Here is a 22,388-nt window from a genome sequence, read left to right on the forward strand (position 1 = left end):
CCAAAAGGTGCAACCTTGCTTTGCAAAGCCAGTGAAGAGGCAACTATCCCTTAGACAGTAATCTAAACGCACACGTTTGATAAATGGAATAAACTGGGAGAAAGGAAAGGAGCCACTGAAATATAATGTTTCATGGCACAAAGAGCAAGCAAAACACCCTGCCAGCTGTAGAGCTGGAAATACAGCTCCAGGAGCATCAGCTGATCTCACCACCATGATGAAATCCTTTCTCAGACCTTACTCATGAGCGAGAGCCCGTGATTTGGCTTCTGTTACTTTCCTTCTACATCGATTTTCCTAAGAGAAGCCCAGCGATGTGTCTTTTTCTCTCCCTCTGACAGCATCCAGTTTCAAACCGTACGGCCATTTAGCAGAAAAGCCCCAGAAAATGTTCATCCCAAGGTTCTCAAAGGCTGCCATCAGCCTGTGGTCGAGCATGCTTGATGCACCTTTCAACCAGTTAGATCAAATTAGAGTCCGAAAATAAGTGATTACCTCCCTTCACTTAAGCATCTATTCTTTCTTAATAAAGTACCATAGGCATTAAATTTCAGGCCCAGTGTTTTCAGGGATATACGGGTTATTTCCAAGCCGAGCTATTACCAGTGAATGCGGTGACATTAATATGAGTAAATGCAGGAAAAAGGATGAAATAAAACATATCCTATTGAAGGAAATGAGAGCTCCTTAAGAAAGAAAAACACACATAGGAAAGACGTGGGCATATCAGGATACAAATGGGACACTGGGGAGCGCCGGATTCCACAAGCATGATGTTATTGAAGTGTTTGATACCAGAGTAAGCACCTGCAGATATGAATTACATCCTTGTTCAGACCACTAACATCGGAGTACTGACATCTCAGGAAGTGCTTATGTTATATTTCAAATCCCACTGCCAACTGCATAAATATCAAATAAATCAATCATAGATATAAAAGACATTATCTTAAGGACTTTAAAAGGCTGAACAAGCCACCTCTCTTCTAAAAGTAGTCCCACCCTTAAATCATTGGGGCTTTTTCTGTCAGTCACACCTGAGCAGCAATAACATTCATGCTGCTGACCATCAGACATTAACTATTCACCTCTGAGCACAGGGACAGAATGGGGAGAGAAATAGTTAAAAAAAAATGTACTAGGTCAGGGATAGTGTCTCTGTGGTTTGAACTGCAAACATGCTTTCTGCTGCCTCCATCTCGTTTTGCACGTGGAAACCGAGGCACCAAATTATGAAATAATTTGCGCAATAAAAAAGAGCTCAAGAATGCCACGAGCAAAACAAGCTCGTGCAAGGTACTGAAGATACTGAAAGTATCTGTTCTGCGTTGAAAACTTCTGCCATATTCTTGACAAATTTGAAAAATAAAAATGCACAAATATTGAAAAAAAAAAAAAACAAGAAATAGTGAAAGCTATTGGACTGCAATAACCCTTTGAGCTTTAGTAAACTAAGATTTTACTACTGTTAAGGAATTTTGGATTTTAAGAAGGCTTTTCAATTTAAAACTTTCCCCATAAGCTCTTATTAAATTAATTTATTTTTCTTTGCTTGCCATGGGAGCCTTAATTACTATTGCTCCAAATACAGCTACCATCCATCTTAATCAAGCAGGGACTATTTGGCCGTACTGCTAAATCATCTGCTGCAATCGCTTTTAAGAAGTTTGTTCTGCAGTGAAAAAATGGCTGAGAAAGGAAGCAGAAGTAAATATATCTTTTTACTTTTTGTTAACTGCAGCAGGAAGATTAAGTGAGCATTCTGCTAACTGTTCCTAACGGCTCGGGATGTTTAAGCAGAAGTGTATTTTGAGGCACATTCTGGGAGATATGGGAAAAAAAAAAAAAAGGTCTGCTGCAAAGGACAGATTTTGAATTGGAATGAGTCTGTGATTTAAAACAATCGTGTTGGTAGAGTCTGAATATCACTGCTGGTGATAATTTTACTCAGACAAACTTCTAAAAATAGAAATTCTCCAAAGCAAGGTAATTTTCAAGTGGAAATGCAGTAGAAGTTCTGGTCCAACCTCATAGCTGTTTATGCCACGTGAGTAACTGCAATGTATTTCCTGAGAAGCATCCCCAATAAAGAATACTGATGTGACTTGACACTTACACCAGAGGAAGTCTTGCAAACCGAATACCCCATCTGTTGGATCCTCAGACGCGTTGGGAATTGCCCTTGTCAGAAGCATGCACCGTGCTCAACTTTGCTCCATTCATTCCGTGGCAGAAATGAAACATCTAAATAACTGGTTGCATCGGGGTTCTGGACAATAGGGCCAAGCTCTGATCCTAAAATGCTGATGTCCTTTCCCTGTTGGAATAATGCAGTATCACTGAGACACCCTCACCTAGAACACGCTGCAGCCAAGCCGAGAATTTCCATTGACTCCAGCATGGCTCAGACCAGTTCCTCTCCTCTTCCAGTCTCGCATTATCTACTATATGATTTCATAACCTGAATCCAGCAGTAATATGCACAGCGTAATTACTGTGTATTTAATAAGATTACATAATTCAAACGTTTTGGCTGAAGTCTTTTCCAATCCCGTGCCAATTTCCAGTCATCAATTTTAGTACCAGTCCCTCGGCAGCTGGACCAACTGAACGGTCCTTCTTGGAATCACAGAATTCTTGGTACGAACAGTTAAAGGCTGCCTGGTTGTTGTGGGTTGGTTTTGGTTTTGTGTGTGTGTGTTTTCTGTTTGATTTTAAGGAAAGAACACTTTTTGAGGGAGTAGATATCACATGGGTGGGAACAGAGAAAGCATCTCTAGGGCTTGACCTTCTTTGTGGTCAAGTGGGAGGATACAAATCAAATGAAGCTTTTAATTTCCGTGGAGTGATTGGAGGTGCCTTACATAAGACTCAATGATACAAAAATTATCTTTGTTCATCAAAATATCTGGGACAGTAGAACGTATTTTTTCCCAAATAACTCCAGGAACATGACGCAGAAGTATCGCAGGACGCTCCGTTCTACTTCAGCTCCGTGGTCAATTCAGGCCACGAAGGGACCACAAGAGCGTCCTGCCCTGGGGCATGTTTGTTCAGGAGGTTATTCTGGTAACATCTGGCTCCTACATTTTATTACACTTGTATGTATTTTCATTTTATATCCTGTAAGGTAATTGTGTGATCTAAAGATGAACAATTCGCCTTAATTTGTCTGCAGAACAAAAGGCAGACCTTGGTGAAAGCTCAGGTTTATCAGCTTTCAAAGAACAATTCTGCAGAGTAGAATTTCCGCATTAAAGAAAAAAAAGCTGTTGACTTGCACTAAATATAAAGGGTATATTCTTCCTTGTTCTGCTATTTTCATTTGATAAAGGAAACCATATCAAGTGCCTCCATCTTTGATGTGGAACGATTCCACACACAGGCGGTAACACAATACTGCTCCAGCTCACACATTGTTCATATGGCTGCTTCCCAAAAACCCACCCCAATCCCTCCATCCTCTGGTCTTCTCGGAGGTTCCTCTCGTTTAAGTCAAAAACTAAATTCAGAGTTTCGAAGGAAGCTTTCATAATTAAGATTTCATTAACAGGCTGCATACAAAACAACCGCAACCTTGCCCAGCATTACTGTCAAAAATGAGAAATTCCATTACCAGAGCTCAGTTTGCAAGATACAGTAAGAGGGGAAAAAATAAAATAATGTAATGACAAAAACAAAGGAGGTTCAAGTTTCTTTCAAAAAGTCTAACCACCCCCCTACCCTCTGTTCAGCTGCAGTAAGGTGAAAGGCTAAATGTGGACAGAATGGTAATATGTAAGCGGTTTCTAAGCTTTCTGGTGGGAATACTTAACAGCATAAGTATGTTTCCCCTGGAGACCTTCTCCACCATTTGGTCCAATTTCTTACTCCAAGAACTGAACCAATTCATGATGTAATGCTCCAGGGAAAACATTCCTCTCGAAAAAGAGTATCTTCCTAGGGAGAAGTTTGAAGAAAACATCTTAATATTGTTTAAACAGCTTTTGGCACAGTCATACTAGTTGCACTCCATTCAGTACTGAATGCAGAGAAAAGCAGGCTAAAAACAAGGAAACGGAAAGTTCTAGGATTTAGTTTAAGACTTCTCTTCAGCTACCACCTCAAGTCCCTAGCTCTTGCTGATCCTTAATGGAATGAGAAAAAAGCGATTTTCAGGAGCTGAGGTTTTGTTAATAAAAGAGGAACAACTTACAGCTCTGGCTATTCTGTGTGTCGCTATGAAAGCACACAGTTAATTCTGCCTACGGTCTTATCATTTTCTTTAACCCCTATGGAAAGGTGCAATTCCAGGGCACTTAACACCACCGAACTGGCTGTGACTAAGGCTTTTTGTGGCTCTACTACGCGGGGCTATGCCAGGCATCAGAAGTTCCTGGCAGCAACGCTTCAATTTCCTTAACTCTCAGTATCTTGCACATACATGCACTCTGTGCTACCAACTGCTTTGCTTCCCTGTTTGGATCATCCCCCTGTGAACCAACACTCCTAACCAGAGGCAGGGATGCAGGAAAACTCAGCCAGGTACAACAGACGTCTACCTGCTGGGAGAAGCAAGCAGTGTAAGAGACAAATGCAAGATCTAAGAGACAAACACAGGCTGAATTGAGTCTCGTGTTCTGCAGCGTGTATTATGTAATGCTCAGCATTAAGATAAGCTCTGTGTAACCTTACCTTGTACTTACATAAACTTCACAAAGCTTTTGTTGCAAAACATGCCATGAGTGCTTACTTTTTTTTTTCTTTTTTGAGAGGAAAGTGGAAGGACCTTTCTATTAATCATTAATATTAGTAACCACACAATTACTTTCTTGATAGCACACAGGAGGATACTCAACATATCCAAATCGTAGTTCAAACATGAATTCCCTTACAACCTTAGTAGATTTGCATTAATGGATATTTACTACCAAAACTCAGCGTTACTGACCTTCTGAACATGGAACTAAGTACATTTGTTTGTCCAAACATTTGTATGACATAGGCAGCTTATTTATGACAGAGTGAAGCTTGACTTCAAAAGTGTCTTCAGTAAAACTCAGTTGATTTAATGGATGGTAAGAGTAGATCCATATTTTTCATCCTGGTGCTACAGTGCTGGCAAATAAACGAAAGAAAGGGCAAGAAAACTGAGTAACATTTAATTCAAGAACAGCACAAAACAAAATGCTGACCACAGAGGGACCAAAAAGCCCAGATTTCTGATTCTGAGCTTGGTTTGTTTACTATGTCATCAGGGCTTTTGAGGAACGATCGCTATTTTTTCTGACAACTTCTCCTCAGACTTCAAGATACCTTGTTTGTAATCTTTAATGATTTAATCATAATAATTTTTAAAATGAGGCTCGTTTCTCTACTTCAAAACACGAGGACTTTTGCATTTTATGTGCTCAAAGGGACTTCTCTTTGGAGGGTGGGATTGTGAAGAACAGAGGATGTGTTCTACCCGGAGGCCTCCTGGCATAGGTGTCTAAATTTAAAGTTATTATTATTAATGAGAAATATGGTTGTTCAGGCCATAAAACGTGTTGCACAACATGAATTATCTTGGTTACACGCTGCAAGGCCTTCACCGAACTGACTGGCGATGCCAAAACCCAGCAGTAAGCCTGCACCATAAAGAGGGTATTTAAACTAAACTTTAGTGGAGCTGGAAGCCAGGCCCGAGCAGGTTTCTGTCAAGAGGTTTTACTGCTAGATTGCTGGTCTTGTGTTTGCAGAATTTTCAGTTTCTTGGTAGACCCTAAACTTTTAAAGCCTTGAATCACAGCTATTTATCACCCATCAGGGAGCTACATAAAATGTTTTCCTTCAGAATGACTATTTTCATTTAAAAAGAAAAAAAACTAATCTAAAAAAAAAAAGACAATTAAGAATATTTTTTAACATTTACAATATATCCCAACTAACAGGGATTCTTGAAACTAAACACTACGAACTGCAAAAATTAATGCCACCTGCAAGCTGTAAATATGTGTATTATTTAATTTTTTTCCCCGTATTTTCTTTGGCTGTTACATTCAGCTGAACAAGGCCTAAAAATTGTCAAACTAAATTCTTGTTTAAGAGTAGAGCTCTAACTACTGCCAGTTTGAGTGAAACACACATCCAGGTTTAGGGAATATGTTTTGTTTGTTTTGGCTACAGTACAGGGTAGAACATTTTCCATCCCATCCGAATGCAGTCAAAAAGGTTTTGAAATATTGCACAATAAAAGCCATTCATTATATCTGTCTCCTCTCCCTTCCAAAAACAAAAATGGCTGACCAGTTCCAAATCTGTGCAGGGGGCAGGAAGATGGGAGTCAAGGGGTCACTGGAAATAACCCAAGACTAACACCAGGTTTTTCAGGTTTGAGTCAGGGAATATGTTCCATGCCCTCATTCCCAGTGCACACAGGTTTTTCTTCGTCTCCCTCCAAAGCTTGGTTAAAGTAGTTAATTGCTCTGTTATGCACAATTTACACGAGTTAATTACAAAACTAATACATTAGCCTTCTTGTCTATAAGTTACAGGCACCACCTCATTTTTTCCACAGGAACACAGTGGAGTTAGGCACTACCTTACTTCACGTCTGTGATTTGCACTGTTTACCTCCTAATTTAAAAATTGTGCAAGTGGAAGGAATATTCAACTACACATCACAGCTTGTTTTTTAAATGATTTCCATCACTTACATACCTGTTAGCAGCTTGAAAATGAAATTTCTTTCACTCCTGTTCCTATACGCTCCAGCTGTACTTGGCATACATCAATGGCTTTTTTTTCCCCTCTCCATTTCCTTGTACATAGATGTAACAAGGATTTTCTGTTTGCTTCCTTGTGCATAGATCACTTCACCGCTAATTTCTTTCTAAATCTAAGTAAACTGTAAGAGCGCTAGAGGATTCAGGGTCAGGAAGAGGAGCTAGAGCACAAAACGTTTTAGTGGAGTTCAAAACAACCACATCATTATCACAAGTAGGTGAATACACAATAGTGAAATTTATATGCAACACTCAGGCATTTCAATTCCCCCTTCAATAGCCAAATTGATCAGTAGCAAGTAGAGAAAAAAAAGCTGAAGACATGAAGGTTTATTTACAATTATTTTAAAATAGAGCTTATCAGCTTTATCAGATAAAAATAGCACATACTATTCTTATTTTCTTTCCCCTGCTTACAGTGAGCGCCAGGTTGAGGAAGTTGTTTGAACTCTCTTAAATCACACGGGAGAAAACTTGGTCATGCAGCCTCCACTTCTGTAATCAGAGAGCATCTTCACTATGGCAAAACACTGGCATAAAATAATTGCTGGAAAACAGAAATAGAGACCCTGATCTGTCCCTTGAACACTTTCTGAATGAAGCACATGAAGTATTACTGGTCTTTGCATTCTCAGCTTAGTAATATAATGCAAGTCTACGGGAAGAGCGTCCCAGCTGTGATGTACTCCTCGTTGCTTCCACATGTTCAGCTGCCTGAATATCTAAGAATACATTAAGAGTGAACTTCATGGGAAAGCACAAACACCACAATATATCTGTAATATATTAATCCTACTAGCTACATCCTAATTGCAACAGAATGGCAAAATGACGGGTCTGTCTAGGACTCACCACTTGTCCACTGTCAGTCAGAGCATGATACGGCAGCCTAAATGCAATTATTGGCAATAAACGCTTAGCGCTAGCTATTGCCACCATGCTTGAAGCCATTTCACAACTACACAATACAAATTTAACATTACTGAATACACAAGCTTGTCTTTATAATAACCCTCTAAAGAGAGAAGCTTCCCCTTAGAACAGTAGTGAAAGTGAACGAGAGGCAAAAAAAACATCCTCTACCACAGATTTCCTCAGATGCCATTAAAATACACAAAGTTGACACGGGACTTTGTTAAAAATAGTTGAAATGGTGACTTAAACTGAAGGCTCCAGAGGCTAGCCTTCAAAATGGGCACTGCATAGTCCCCGGTCTGACATACTGTGCGGTGATGCTTCACTGATCCAACTAAAACACAGCTCAGTTGTACAAGGCTGATTTGGGGCATTCTTGTCCGACGAACACGTCACAAGTAAAACTGCTGCTGGTGTTAGTGAGTAATCCAACCTGACAGAACACCACTGAAGTCTGCTCCTGGTAGTGCTGCTATTACCAGCTGAAAACTACAACTACAGCCACAAAATCTCTTGAACCTTGGGACTTGTCTGCACACAACAGACCTGAAGTTTCATTCCTATACCGTCACCGAGAAATGAAGACAAGAGACCAACTCAAAGCACTTCTGTTCATTGAATGGGGATAGTGAAGTTGCTGCCATTCGAAGGTTTATGGTAACTCAGTTTTAGAAACCTGGAAAGGGAACAGCGTTGGTCACTCTGCTGGTCACCCTTCCTGCAGGACATCATGGCCATCAAATTGCTGGTTACACTATCCCAGGAGTCAAGAGAAATGCTCTTCCTCAGAAGAGCAAGTCGCAGACAGATATTCCTGGCAGACAGTTTTTTAATCTATTCTTAAAAGCCTCCAGTGACGGAGATTTCACAGCTTCCCAAGGCAATGTATTCTTGTGCTCAGCCATCTCTGGTGCAGGAGCTACTTCTTACTGCTTAAAAAAAGATATTTTTTCCTAATTTAAAAGCATTATTTATTGTCCCCTCCAGTACAGATATGGAGAACTGATCATTAACCTCCTGCTCCAATAAGATTCTGCATAACTGAAGCCTTGTCTCCTCTCAAGTCCTCTCCAGATTAAATCATTACTGCAACCTCTATTCCTTTGCAGGTTTGAACCTCACCCTCACATAAGCCATGTGAACTGCCATCGAGCATCTACACGTAATTCAACCCTTTTCAACCAAGTTGTGCCAGGAGGCAAATGCAAGCTTTGGTTTTCCTTCTCCTTACCCGTGCTCGTCTATTTCTGATTTTACTTACACTTCACATCTAAAGTGCACTTAACACATCCACTCAAGAAACCTCGAGGGAGAACACACTTCCACCGCTGCCGTGACTGATGCAAAGGACAGCAGCACCACAGAAAGCAGGTGCTAGGCAGCACTTTGGAGATTCAGCCCTCTCGTGTCACATATGCCAGCTTACTGCCTCCTTCCTCCAGGACTTCTCTGTACTTAACCTGACCATTTTGGCCTGGCACTCAGGATATGACATGCACAGTCTCAAGAGGTTTCCCTCACTGCCTGATGTGATGTAACAGGTAATCCCTAACATCCCTGCAGCAACTGCAGAGCTCTGCTGTGTTTAAGAGTGCCACGTGATTTCCACATAGAAAGTCCTGTCTGAATATGGCACACAAACATTTCACCTCTCTAGTATAAGTTTTAGTACTTACTGCAGTTGCTATTTTGATTTTTTTTGAATGTTAGAAGTAGTAGCTATTATTAGTCAGTTTTGATCTCACATAACCTTAGATTATAATCGGAGCTAGCATCTGTTCAAAGATCTTGTACATTTTCAAAATAATTCAGTTATGAGCACAAAAACTCATGTCAGACTGCCCTCTCCTGGCAAGCCAACATACTGCTGTCGCAACAACATTAAACCCAAGTCACTGTTTGTTACCACCCTGATTCCAAACCTAAAATTTTCATTGTGACACAAAAGCCAAAATAAAACCTCAAGGAGACCGTTTTGATAAATTCCATAATATTTCTCTAGCAGTACGAGATGAACAGCGTTTAATTAGTGAAGTTCCTTTCAAGTTGACTTAGGAGGTCTTGTCTTGGGAAAAACTGATGGTGTCTGTAGAGAAAAAGTAAAACACGCATAAACATGAAATTGTTCTGTTTGGTTTAAAGTTTTATACAAGCAGCCCAGTACATAAAATATTTTATTCCACACCACTAATGGTAAAAACAAGGTCACAGAAGAGAGAATTTTCAAGAGAAAGCTATTTCCTGAACGCTGGCACAGTTACTTCGCTAGGGCTGAAACAGAGCAGTATGAAAAATGAAAGCTACAGCAAATGTTTAAGCAGACCACCTACAGTCATCATGTTTTATTATTGTTCAAACTAGAAAAATTGAAACAGTAAGATGACAGGTCAACTACTGAACATTATGCAGTGTAAATAAAACACACACAATGAAGATCAGAAGGGTCCAGAAATTAAAGGCAGCTTTATTGCATGATGAATATTTCGCTTCCCTTAGCCAATTTAATTTTAAAAAACTGTTATGTACAATCAAGTTTTAAAAAGTGTTTTGGTTTGCCACATTTACTGATTTCTTTATTTCTTTTAAAAAGACCAACCTTCAGGTTGTTCCTAGCCCTTAGCTGTAGAAACTCTGCCCCTCTGGTATGACAAGGTAAAGCTAAGTTTCTACAGCATAAGGTAACAGCTTTGCTGCTTTACACTCCTCCCCTTCAAGCCAAACACTGTTTCTTTCTTTTGTTTTCCCAAGAATCTCAAGTTTTTTTAAGGCATTTTTTAAAATGTGGAACACAGGCTTCAAAAATAATTTGTAAGAAATGATCTAGCCCAAGGGAAATACCAGGACGTTGAACAATTCTAGCTGAAAGGGGATCTGTTAGAAAATGGTTTGATTACTCAAGACAAATTCAGTTTTTATCTACTTTGATTAGACTTCAAAGCTTGAGTCTTTCAAGCTGCTCTTTCAAGAAAAGTCCTTTCTACCAAAGTATGGATTAGTATCAACCCCCATTCACAGAGAAAGTAACTTTTCACTATAATACTATTTTTTAGTTATCAAGTCGTTCTTTAGTTAGCAAGTCGTTCTTTATTTTGTCTTACTGCAGTATATTGACAAAAAAGATCACTGGTCCCTACAGCAATCCGTGTACCCGACAGAAATTAATCTTTGCCTTCCTGAAATGACTGAGCTTGGTGGCTGCAGAGAAAGTCAGTCACTTGTCGAGTTTTTAATAACATTTACAGGGCTTAATTGCAATTAGTCTGTAGACGGAGCTAAAGTATGAAAACAGTAAGCAAGGAGGTAGACAACAGTGAGGTTATGTCAGAGTTCATCATGGAGAAAAGACTTCGTCATCTTGGTTACCTGTCACAAGTGTCTACCAGACCAAGGCACTGAGCCAAGCGAGGACTTCCATGCGGTTCTGATCTTCAAGCATTTCATTCATCAAAACAAGGAAAATCAGTTCTAGGTTACCCAGAAGGAATTAAGTGGAAGATAGAAGGAACATCTTATTTCTACATAGCACTCCCAAGAGAGAATGTAAGAATCTAATACTGACCTTCGCTTTAGAATAAACAGGAGGTAGCTGAAACCTCACTAAGAGTTAGCCTGATTTTCAACAGGTATTTCTGCTTCTTCAGAGAGTCTTTGGTTCTTTCTGTCCTTGCTGTGTACAGAATTTGTTATGCTCCTTTTCCGGGTTTGAGACCAAGTTCTTGTTTCTTGAGGCGCTGATACACTCACACTCTTCCTCCTCCATCTTCTGCAAGGACCGTCAGCCAGATTAACAGGGTCACCGTTCTCCTTCCCTGGTGCTGCAAACTGGATGAGATTTTCTTCTCTGTGGTGAATGTTCTCAGATTCTCTAAGGACAGACGTGCTTATCGTTCTCCTGGTTTTGCAACCAGAAGCTACCGGAGGAGGGTTCTTTAGAGTCTCATTGGGCACTGGAATCCACGCCAGTCCTTCCGTTTCTGCATCTTTGTGTAGCCTCATGCTGCGTCTCACCCTGCTCGTTTCACTGCTGCTACCCTTCTTCCTTCTAAAAGGCCCTTCGGAGGAGTTATTTTTCAGCTGAGGAGCAGATAAGACTTCCTCCACATTAAAAGAAAGTGGAAGATCATTTCCAATTGTTTCAAAATTGAACTTTTTGATAGGAGGAACATAGCCAGTACTGCTTCTTCTTCTACCTCTTGATTTTTTTGGTGGACGGCCAGTTCTTCGGAGAATCTCATGTATACCAGTGTCCTGTTCTGGAAATTCTAGCCCTGTTAACCACTCTTCCTTATTTGGGAAATTTCCCTGTAAGTTCTTGTTTTCTATCAAGAAATCACTTTCTTTTTCCTCTTTTGAACACTCAGTCTCTTCAGCTTGCTGGGGACAGTCATATGTGTCAGAAACATAGTTTGTGTCTGGTACAATGCTTGGAAACTGAAAAAAAATAATTATAGGCAGAAAAAAACAAACACAACTTGCTTCAAACAGCTGACAATTAAACAACTGCTACAGATTTTATCATTAAGTCTAGCCATTCTCAAAAATAAAAGCCAACAAACCCCCAAAAAAACAACCCTGCACGTTGGGAGGAACCTGCTCCAAGCAGAGCCAGCTTATGCTGCCTGAGGACTTGTTCAGTCGAGTTCTGAACACCTCCTTCCAAGGATGCAGACTCCATGGCTTCTTCAGGCACCCTGTTCCAATGTTTAACCACTAACAGCTAGCCTTTTTTTCTTCCTTCCCAGAAACATTACTTTTTTGATGTAACAACACCAAGAACAGGACTTATTTTCAAGTAGTATCCTGAAGTAGATGACTTACCTTATGATCAGGACCAGAAACTGACTTCAGATCACCATCTGACACCTGAAACACCGTAACATCAGGGCTGCTGGTTTCTCCAACGTCCAGGTCCTCAGAGACTGGACGCACGTGAGCAGCAGGGATGTTTTCCCCTCTCATTCCTTTGATTGCTTGCTTCCATTGAGCATCCTTTTGATCATTGCTGGATTTCAAATCTAAAAATGCATCCTCTGAATCAAAATAGCACACGGTTACCTGACTCTCCTTCTGAATGTATGAAATCAATTTCTGAAGTATTAAAACAAACTCACAACACAGTAACCTCCTAAACAAGTGTTCCAGAACACAACCAGCATAAAAAAAAAGCCTCTCCAGAGCACTAATGCACATCACTTAGCATTTTTAAAGCCTATGAAAACATCAGTCTGCAGTCAAGATAAAGAGTCTTTTTTGTTGTCTGCTTTCCACTGCAGTCCTGTACGAGTTGAAGTGATGCACTTGGAGACTAATAATCCAGTGGATGCTTTGGGCTTTATTACAGACTAACATTTATTTCTCCTTCATTCCACTCCAGAAGCCATTAAAACTGAAAAATGCATACTGTGCTCTTTACCTATGCACAGAACTGAAGATAACTATCAACAGCTTTGTAAATAACTACTGAAGCAAAAAGAATGAGTGAGGCAAAACAAACCTAAAAACACGTTACCTGGAAGTGCATTTGCCTTTGGTGAGCTTGGAGATGAGGCAGAAGAGAGAACTTCTGGAATCTCAGGGATAGGGCTCAGAAGAGGCTTCTTAGAAGCCATTTCTCTTTCCCCATACAAGGATTTCTTAACTTTTCTCTTTCTTCTTTTCCCAGAGCTTGCATGTTTTGTTCTCTGAAGAGATGCAGAAGACCAAGCAGAGCACAATGCAATTATAACGACCCTTTGCAATATTTTCCAACAAATAACTTTTGTTACTGAATTTTGATAGAAAGCAACGGTTTCAAATTAAGGTCCTTCTTATTCTGCTATCTACAAATTAATTTAAAAGCTACAATACAGAGAAGGATTACTTCTGAGATATTAGATATTTTTGTTTGTTTCATTTAACCAAATCTGGAAATAAAAAAAATGAGTCTTTCAGCTCAAAACTACAGATTTGTTTGTGCTTATTTGTATCCAGTTTGAAAAGCATTACTTGCTTTCCCTTCCAATATACAAAAAGCTCAAATCCTTCAGAAGTCTCACACTTTTATAACACTTAAAGCAAACTGGCATACAAGTGGGGAAGTTCAAAGAATTACCAACTGTCCACAGTTGATAAGAGAAGCACCACAAACTCATCTTGTGTCCCTGAAGTCTCAAAGGTTCTGCTCTTTGTCTCTAAAATACCCTTTCTGCCTTGCAAGTATTTAAAGCCTTTCCAGTCAGCCCTAACAAGCCATGCAGGCATGCCAGTCAGTCCAGGAAAACAGACACAAAGAAGAGAGTATCAGCAGCAACAGGAAAAAAAAAAAAACACTCTTTAGAAAATCTTTACTACAAACATCAAAATAATCACACAAAAAAAAACACACAAGAAAAAACTAATTGCATGAGACATCCACCAGCTGCAGGTGGCTGTCACTTACTTGTGTCTTTTTGGCAGCAGACGTGGTAATATTCTTTGGTCTCTGAAGTTTGTTTTTCCTTGGATTTTTGGTATCTTTAACACTCTTAGTACTCGTGGCTCTTGGGATACTGAGATCAACCCCCTCTGAAGTGGTGCTAGACTGTTGAGGAACACGACATTTTCAGTTGTTGGGTACATGTGTATGTATGTGCAGGTGCATGTTTGCTTTTTCTAAAAAGCAACCCAGTCCAACAGCCGTAAGAAGCCCGCTGCAAATAGTCTGTTATTTCATACGTGGAGTCATAAAAGCTGGACACTCAGCAGTTAAGATTTATAGAGGTTGTCTCTTCACAATGTAGCTCTCTTTTGAGAAAAAGGATATTCTAATAAGAATATAGTAAATTTTCATCTTCAGCTACTTCTTTCTGACAAGATTAGCTACTTTCTAATTGCCTTTCTCTTTTATTTTCCTCCTTCCCCCTCCAATAAAGCGTTCTAGAACTGGACAACACTGGAGCATGTCTGAAAACATTTCTTATGGAAAGTGTTGTGCAAGAAATTCTCTGAACCTTAAAATTCCAGCAACCAGCAGAAATACAGGTAGGATACTGTGTGCATGTCTTATGGCTAGTGGACAATTCACCGTTAAAGTGAAGATCTTCAGCACTGCACTTGGGAACACAAATCACACTTTCAGTAATAGCGAGAGAATCGTCAGAGGCTGCAGAACAGATTTGAACTTCTCAGCCTCTCCAACACACTCCTGTATCTCACAAAAATGAAATCAACCAGAAAAAAATAGACAGAAAACTTTGTTTCTGTTCTCCTAAATGTTCAATGAATACAACTTCCCGGATTTCCATGACTGAAGCCCTTGAGCATGAAAATGAAATTAAAGCATGTGAATATCTCTAACTTTCTGGTGTGGCTAGACTATTTAGGAAAGTTCCATCAAAATTAAATAGAAATCGTAAATTTAAGTATCAGGCTGTAAGCAAAGCTGTTTTTAATAACTTAAAAACCACTTTCAGTCAACAATGCTTAGCTGCACCAAGATCCATACACCTGGATCTATGCAATCCTTTTATCTGAGGATGCAAAGATCTGATACACATTCGAGAGGTACACAGAACATCCCTGTTTGAAGATGTAAAAAACAAAACAAAACCAGCAAATCCACATTAAAGAAACTTACCTTCCTTTTAGTAAAGGAACGAGTTGCTATCGTGTGAGATTTGTCAGATTCTTTTACTGTATATGAAGAAAAAGCAAACATTGGTTCAGTTCAACAAAAAGGCCAAACATACTGAAGAAATTATTCACACAGTTTTTAATGTTATGCACAGCATGTTCAGATCTTAGTCTTAAGTAAGATTTTATGCATAAAGGGCTATCAAGCATGGAAAGATTAAAGAAAAAAGCAGCATTGCTTTGGAATATAAATCAGAACAGAAGAAAACAAAACTTGGCAGGATTTGGTAACAAAATAATCAGTGCTTATAAAGCTCTCATTGAGAGACATGCACACAAATGTATAACCCCCCTTCCATTTTCTTCTTGTGTTGCTGGCTATTTTAAAAACATCAAAACTGCAATATCATAATTAAGATAGTAAACCAAATTATTTAAAGCAGCAAGTCTGATTAGATCAGCCACCTGTACAGAGTAATAGCTGAAATAACATCCACTTTACCTAAACAGTGGGCAGACTCTGCAGCTACAGCAGTGACCTCTAGAAGAAAGCAAGAACATTTAACTTTTAGCACTAAAACAAAAAACACACAATTGTCACCTTACAATTTTTAGATTCAGAAAGCTGCGTTATCTAATGGCAAAAATAGAACTCAAGCTTACCTGTGGTGTTTTCAACAGGTGAGAGGTCTTCTGCAGCAAGAGAATCCTCTTGTAACTCTTGAGGAGGCTCAATGCATTGCTTTAAGATGAGCAAAAAAAAAAAAGTTAAAATACTGAACGCTCATGGAGACTGTAAGAAGCTATTTTTGTAGTTTAAATAAACTTACATCATCGCAATCAAAGTTTGGCTGGGGTAATGGCTCCTCAGTGAATCTTGACCCTGTAAAAGGGCTACTGCTTTGTGATCCCGGATGACGGACTGGTGTTGCTCCTTTGCGCAAGGGAGTATTTGCAGGCAAAGTTTTATCAAATATTTCTGGGCTGAGATCTTCTCCAAAAGTAACTTTTTTCTTCTTTGGCTTTTTGGAGCTGTATTGTTCAGTTTTCTCTATTGTAGCAAGAGACACCAACTGCTTAGTGAACTCAGAGTAGAAGAAAACAGCCTAGAAAAGTTCAACTATTCTGCAAGTTCACTTGTCAACTAGGCAAGTGTAAAATTTCTTGAAAAACAGGCAATACTGCCATTCCTGCTATTACGGTTTCTGAAGTACTTCTTTTTCCATGACAACTTTATTTTCTCCTTCACTTGGTAGGACCTTATGTGTGAGCTACTTCAGTGGTGGTGAATACAAAATTTTCTTCAGATTTTGCAAAAGGGCGAGACCGCATGATCCTACATAATACTCTACAACACCATCACCCCCCAAAAAACAACAGAAGAAAACTCATAAAAATGGAGTCAGACCTGTTTGCAACGCTTCACAGATTTTTACTTCAGAGACCGCGAGAGATTCCCTTCCTCCACTGCCAACAGTATCAGTTGAGTATTCCTACAAAAATGTAAGTGATGAAATCATCTGATCAGTATTACTTAATTAAAGATTGTCCTTTTTCAAATCAAATGCTAAGTTGATCCTTAGCATTCCCCCCACCACGTTAGTTAACCAACCTTAGTGCAATCCGTCAGTTCTTTCGCTGGCATTTTCTTCAGTACAGATCGCAGCTGGGAGCCACTCTGTGTATGTTCATTTAATGAAGCATTTCCCATTCGTACTGGTGTGACAGGTGGCTTGCTTCCATCATGCATTTCCAGGCTCAGTTCTGCAAAATTAACTTTCTTTCTGTGTAGGTCTGATATGACATTACTTCTGAGTTCTTTACTGGTACAGTCAGGACTGAAAGCTTTAGAGCAAGTACACAGATGTGAAAATTGAAGACTGAAGTAAAATCAAGAAGGCTTTAGGAATCTTAACTACAGATGTACACACATCAGTAGATTCTCTCAGCAGTTTCACTCGGTATAACAAGACAAATCCATTATTTTCTGAATTTCTGCTACTATTATGCCGTATTTTCATTTCATACTTCGAGCAATTCATAAAAAACAGAAACCAAATAGGAGTGTTACATGAAGGCTAAGATTTTGCATTAGGATTTCTCTGCCCATGAGTCTGCACATTCTGCTTCACAGACACGAAGTGATCAACAACACTTTTCCTTAAGAATGGCCTAGCAAAATAAAGGGAAATTCTTAAGCAATTATTGCCACCCTGTGTCTCTGTTTGAACTTGCTCTTTGTATCACATAGTTGGCATTCCACCGTCCAAATTTTTTTTCTTTGAGTTTCTAATAAGAATATAAGATTATAATAACAATGGAACTTCTTACCATGGCTTGCTTCTAAGATATCTCTAATGAGAATTGCATCCGAATATTCAATAGGATTGTGTTCCTTATAAGCCCATTCCTAGAAGAAGTTACAAGAATACAAAGATATATATACACGCTCTCACGACAAGATAAAAGGCATCAAAACAACCTGCTGAGTTTTGTGCAGTACTTGACATTTATGTTTTTGTCTGTATGCTCACTAACTCATTTCTAATTGTCCATTGTACACAAGGGATTCTTTCCAAAGTGTTGTTTCAAAGGATCATCCATTAGCACTGGAACTACCAACTGACATAAAAATATAAAAATATTATGAAAATATGTTAACTCGTTTTTAATCCCATCAGAAACGAGGATTGCAGTTTCCTCAGTCATCCATTACTTCAGCTGTATTAGTTTTCCCAAGATATCAAGGCTAAAAACTTACAAGGATTAGGTACCATAAATGGAAATGAAGATGAATGAATTTACGTGGAGTATCAAACAACTGCCAAAGACGTTCAACACAAAGTAATTCTTACAAGGGAGATTTGCTGCACCATTTGTTTTCTTTGCCCATGTTGGTGTAAGTACCTTAGAAAGAGCAGGTTCAGTGACAGTCATGCCTTGGTGTGAAGACAAGGTGGTGCAAATCTTGGAATCAGACTTATTGCCATAGGTCAAGTTCTGTTTTAAATTTTCTTTCAGATCAGCTCCACTGCAGTCAGACACGGACCTCTCACTCTGCTGATCCAGACTGCACTTGCTTGTGAAGGGTACTTTGTTCTCAGCTACAGTGATAAAAAACAAACAATCCAACAGCAAACTTCAAATCTTCCAGGCAATGCTATTTTGGTGTTTCTTCACCAAAAGAATGTAAGATTCAATACGTTCTTTTCTAGCTAGGAAAAAAAAAACACCATCCGATTTTGACTTCAACTTTGAAAATAACATTTCCAAATCCTTAAAACAAAGGGAGTTCTTCTTTCTATATAAATGTGTGACTACCAGCAGGAGCAGAGAAGTAAAGCATTTCAGCTTGTTTTATGCTATCATCTTCTGAACAGTTGGCACAGTACTGCCCTGCCCTGCTTGTGCAATGCTTGCTACTTCCATTAGGAAATAAGGAAATTCACAACATGCAGTAATGCATCGTGATTTCTAAGTTACTGCACCTAAAAGCTACTGAACAAAAAAAGTCTTCACAAACAAGACAGGTAAGAGTTACAAGAACTAAAACCAGTTATCATAATCCTTAAAACATTCCCACTTTCATGGAAGAAGCATGGAAATACTAATACGTTGTGAAAAGTAAATGAAAAGGCATAAATTTAGAAAGTAAGGTTAAGAAAACAACCATGAAAAATGTAGTCTTCAATTCAACGTAGTCTTCTTTTTCAAGAGTTGTTGAGAAACCACTGTTCAGGATGCACTAAGAAATAAGACAGACTTAAACAAAAAAAACTCAAACCCTCAAACCAAAAAAGAAAAACAAACAAACAAACAACAAAACAACTGTCAACTCTTGTAAAGGAAAACATTTTTGTTTTATATTGTGTTGCTTCATAGGTTTTGTTTTAAATGAAGACCTAATGTTTAAGATAAATCTTTTACCAGAAATACAATTCACTTACAACAGTCTGCTTCCTGAGAACCACCAGACACTTGAGAGAGTCCAGGGAAGTTCTTCTGCCCTTCAGCTTCTTGCACTGATTTCAAAGGTGTTTGAAAGACCCTGATTTTGTCCTTCGATGACTTGGCAAATTTAAAAGGACTAGCGTGCTAAAAGAAAATTAAAGTCATGAGACACTTCTTCTAAGATGACATGAGCTTTTTTACTTTGTATTTATGCTTAGGCATAAAACATACCCAGGGAAGAAGAAAATCTTGTATTTAATCCGGCTGCTGCTTTAGTTACATGGTAAAAAAAGTAAAAATGAACCAAGTCTGATCAAATAATTAAAAAAAAGAAGTCACGTTAGTATTTACTTTATCTTGGACTATCAGGGCTTTAATTAGTCAGATTATCAAGTATGGCAAATGCAGCAAAGTGAAGGTTATGGTAAACAACATTTAAAATATACGAGCCAGTCAGACACGGAGAAGACTAGGCTCTACAGAAACAAAACCTGTAACACCTCCTTATTTTAAAATAAGGTATCTAAGGAAGCGAACAAAATTCAAACCGCTGTTATTTCTTCTACTGACTTCTTCCTTAGACTTGCATTCTCGTTCTGCCAGCATATGTTAAATTTGACGTCTTACATATCGATTCCAAAGGGAACTAAAATAACACATTTGACATTGGAGCAAGACTCTCACCTGCGTAAACGTTTCTTTTTGCCGATTGCTCCTCTGCTGGGCAAGGTACTGAATAAGGGCGTTATTTTCTGGTGACCCTCGTACTCCGATCGCTGATCTTCGTCTTAACTTTAATGCATTTGGGGACTTCCCTGAAATGGGACGCAGGAGGAAAAAATACAACGAAAAATTACAGCAGAATACTTACAGCTTTTTCATTATTATTTTTTTTAATACTGGTTTGTGTTATTTATGGAAACAGCCATATTTAGCTGCTCAGCTCAGGAAACCTTCCTTCTCTTTCATGCTGTTTTTCAACCAACTCAAAATAGATCCTAAAACTCTGCTAACAGAAAAATAAGACTTAGAACATTCATTTTCTATGTAAGAAAAGAAGGAGGACAGAAAGCAAGTTTTATAGTTAACTAAACCACTGAGAAATTGAGCCGTCCTTCTCTTACTTTTTCAGTTGCAGGTTACGGAACCATACACAGTATTTGCAGAATTTGTCTCACTACTCAACTCCTTTGTGAAGCTCACTGACAGAAAAGGTTTCTGTCACCAGGACAGAAAAAAAATAGAATAGGGAATGAGTGCAAATAGAGAATTGAATCAAATTCCTGTCCTTGGATATATTCATACTCAGCCACACAACCTGAACCTGACCAAACTTTGAAGCCTCTGACCAGGGATTGCACTAGATGACCTCCAGATGTCCCTCTGAGAAGGACAACAGGGCACGAATCATTCCAGCCTTACCTATAGATGGACTAATAAAACTTTCTTGAGTAATCCCAAATTCAGCAGTTGTTACAGTTGCAAAGTCAACAGTTTTTCTCCTCTGTTTCTCCACTATTCCACAACAGGACTTTTCTTCCGCTTTGTCCCTCTTGGGTGGCAAGCAGCATTCAGCCCCCAACGAACCACGTCCGCTTCTTGAAAATTTCTCCTTACTGTTCAAAGGCCAGGAAGGTTCACCAACCACATCCCCATTTAGTGTATCAGAAGCGCATCCAGCAAGCGGACAGCTGGCATCCTTTCTGCTGTGGTACAATTCCTTCTCTAGCACTTTGGAGTATTTCAGGGTGTGTTTTTGCAACCGCACTTGGTTCCCATCACTCAAGTTCTCCTTCTCAGATGCCATTGTGGCTTTTGCTTCAGTCCCTTTGCAAATCTTCTGGTCTTTTGACAGATCAGAGAAAGAGGTCTCCTCTTTCTCTTCAGCGTTTCTCCTCTCAGTAACTTTCAGGGTAGCGTTTACAAGCTTTGATTGTCTGCGCATTGTTAGTGATGGATTCTGAGACTAACGAAACATTGTGTCATTCGTTGCTCTCCCGTAATGACAGCTCCCTATCAAAGAGAATAAGAAATGTTAGCAGGCATTCGGTAAGAGCCCACTACCATCCTCATACTACCAAAACTTGGAATTCCCTGGACTTTTCTACAGCGAGGGGTTTATCAGTGTGTGTGGAAAAGGAAAGCTGCATCTCCAGAAAGCTACACAGAAAAGACGTAAAAAGGCTGGGAAGAAAAATAAAAATGCACACCTGTCACCTCACCACAGACGTTTCAGGAGCACATAACTATGAGGCTGTGCTTTTACCCTATGACAAACGTCATGTTAGAATCAAATAAGTGAACCACGATCACGCTGTGATTGCTTTGCTATAATAAACAGTGCAATAAGTATTAGTTAGTATTAGTAAAGACTAACTTGGGGAAGTTAAAGACGCTAATGTCTTTTGCGCTTGGTTTCCTTCATTTTAAAATTAAACACAGGAAAATAAGTCAGAAACGTCGCTCCCACAGAGGCATACTTTTTCTGTATATCGTGGAGCAGGAATTAAGCCGTTAAAATCCCGCAAAAGTCACAGCAAGACCTGACACCCCCTTCCCTGGGGTTGTACAGAGACGGGGCTGGGCGAAGGGTCCCTGGTGACCCTTGCAGGGAGGAAACCCCTTGTCCCGGTCCCCTCTGAGCGACCCGTTCCCCTCTGAGCCCCCCGGCCCCTCAGGATCCCCACAGCACCACTGGGTCCCCTCAGGATCCCCTCAGCGCCCCCCGATTCCCTCAGGATCCCCTCAGGATCCCCTCAGCACCTCGCCCCCCTCACAGCCGCCTCACCGCCGCTGCCGCCCGCCTCTCGCGTTCAAACCGGGCCGCCCGGCCGCGTATCCCTCCGCGCTTTCCCCCCCCTTCCGGCTCCTCTTCCTCACAGCCCGCAGCCACCATGGCCGAAGGTTCTCAGGGACAAAGCGGCACCCCCAGGCCCCAGCCGAGCCCCTGCCCTCGTCCCCCGGAGCCGGTAGGGGGGGGATGGGCTGGGGACTCTTTAATATCCCGCGCGCGGAAGGATCAAGAACCGTTAGAACGAACCACTTTGAAAAAAACCGCCCCTCTGACACCCCCACGTGACTGGAGAAGCCAATCACAGACCACGCTCGGCACCGAGTCACTGTATGCAAATACAACATCTCTCTCCTCCGCTGATTGGCAGGAAGCAGCGCTCCGCCCCTCCTCCC

General features: G+C 40.0%; 1 protein-coding gene across 8 annotated transcripts; it reads right to left on the reverse strand.

The window, feature by feature from the left end:
* Positions 1-4,732: 4,732 nt before the first annotated feature.
* Positions 4,733-22,228, reverse strand: CDCA2 (cell division cycle associated 2). Of its 8 annotated transcripts, XM_035345225.1 has the most exons (20): positions 21,991-22,228; positions 21,413-21,469; positions 20,625-21,215; positions 19,887-20,017; positions 19,199-19,346; positions 18,159-18,355; positions 17,583-17,661; positions 16,864-17,015; positions 16,660-16,744; positions 16,082-16,305; positions 15,915-15,993; positions 15,754-15,792; positions 15,256-15,311; positions 14,630-14,731; positions 14,080-14,220; positions 13,171-13,342; positions 12,480-12,691; positions 11,221-12,092; positions 7,725-9,747; positions 4,733-7,552 (listed from the first exon to the last, which is right to left on the reverse strand). In XM_035345225.1, exons 3-18 carry the CDS (start codon positions 21,145-21,147, stop codon positions 11,259-11,261), a joined length of 3,174 nt encoding a protein of 1,057 aa, XP_035201116.1. In that variant the 5' UTR covers positions 21,148-21,215; positions 21,413-21,469; positions 21,991-22,228; the 3' UTR covers positions 4,733-7,552; positions 7,725-9,747; positions 11,221-11,258. The 8 variants fall into 8 exon arrangements, with proteins under 8 accessions (XP_035201116.1, XP_035201117.1, XP_035201118.1 ...); XM_035345226.1 differs by lacking the exon at positions 21,413-21,469; XM_035345227.1 differs by lacking the exon at positions 21,991-22,228 and having other exon boundaries at positions 16,082-16,302; positions 21,413-21,852.
* Between the last annotated feature and the right edge of the window lie 160 nt (positions 22,229-22,388).

This window comes from Oxyura jamaicensis, chromosome 22 (assembly GCF_011077185.1).
Source record: "Oxyura jamaicensis isolate SHBP4307 breed ruddy duck chromosome 22, BPBGC_Ojam_1.0, whole genome shotgun sequence".
Lineage (NCBI taxonomy): Eukaryota > Metazoa > Chordata > Aves > Anseriformes > Anatidae > Oxyura > Oxyura jamaicensis.

Bases quoted from the DNA above. Each gene is read 5' to 3' on its own strand.
- CDCA2 (XM_035345226.1), bottom strand. From the start codon at position 21,147: ATGCGCAGACAATCAAAGCTTGTAAACGCTACCCTGAAAGTTACTGAG. The intron at 19,347-19,886 runs GTGAGAGTCTTG...ATTTTCTTTTAG, and splicing joins AAAAAGAAACGTTTACGCAG to CACGCTAGTCCTTTTAAATT. The intron at 15,312-15,753 runs GTAAAGTGGATG...CTTCATATACAG, and splicing joins AGAGTCTGCCCACTGTTTAG to TAAAAGAATCTGACAAATCT.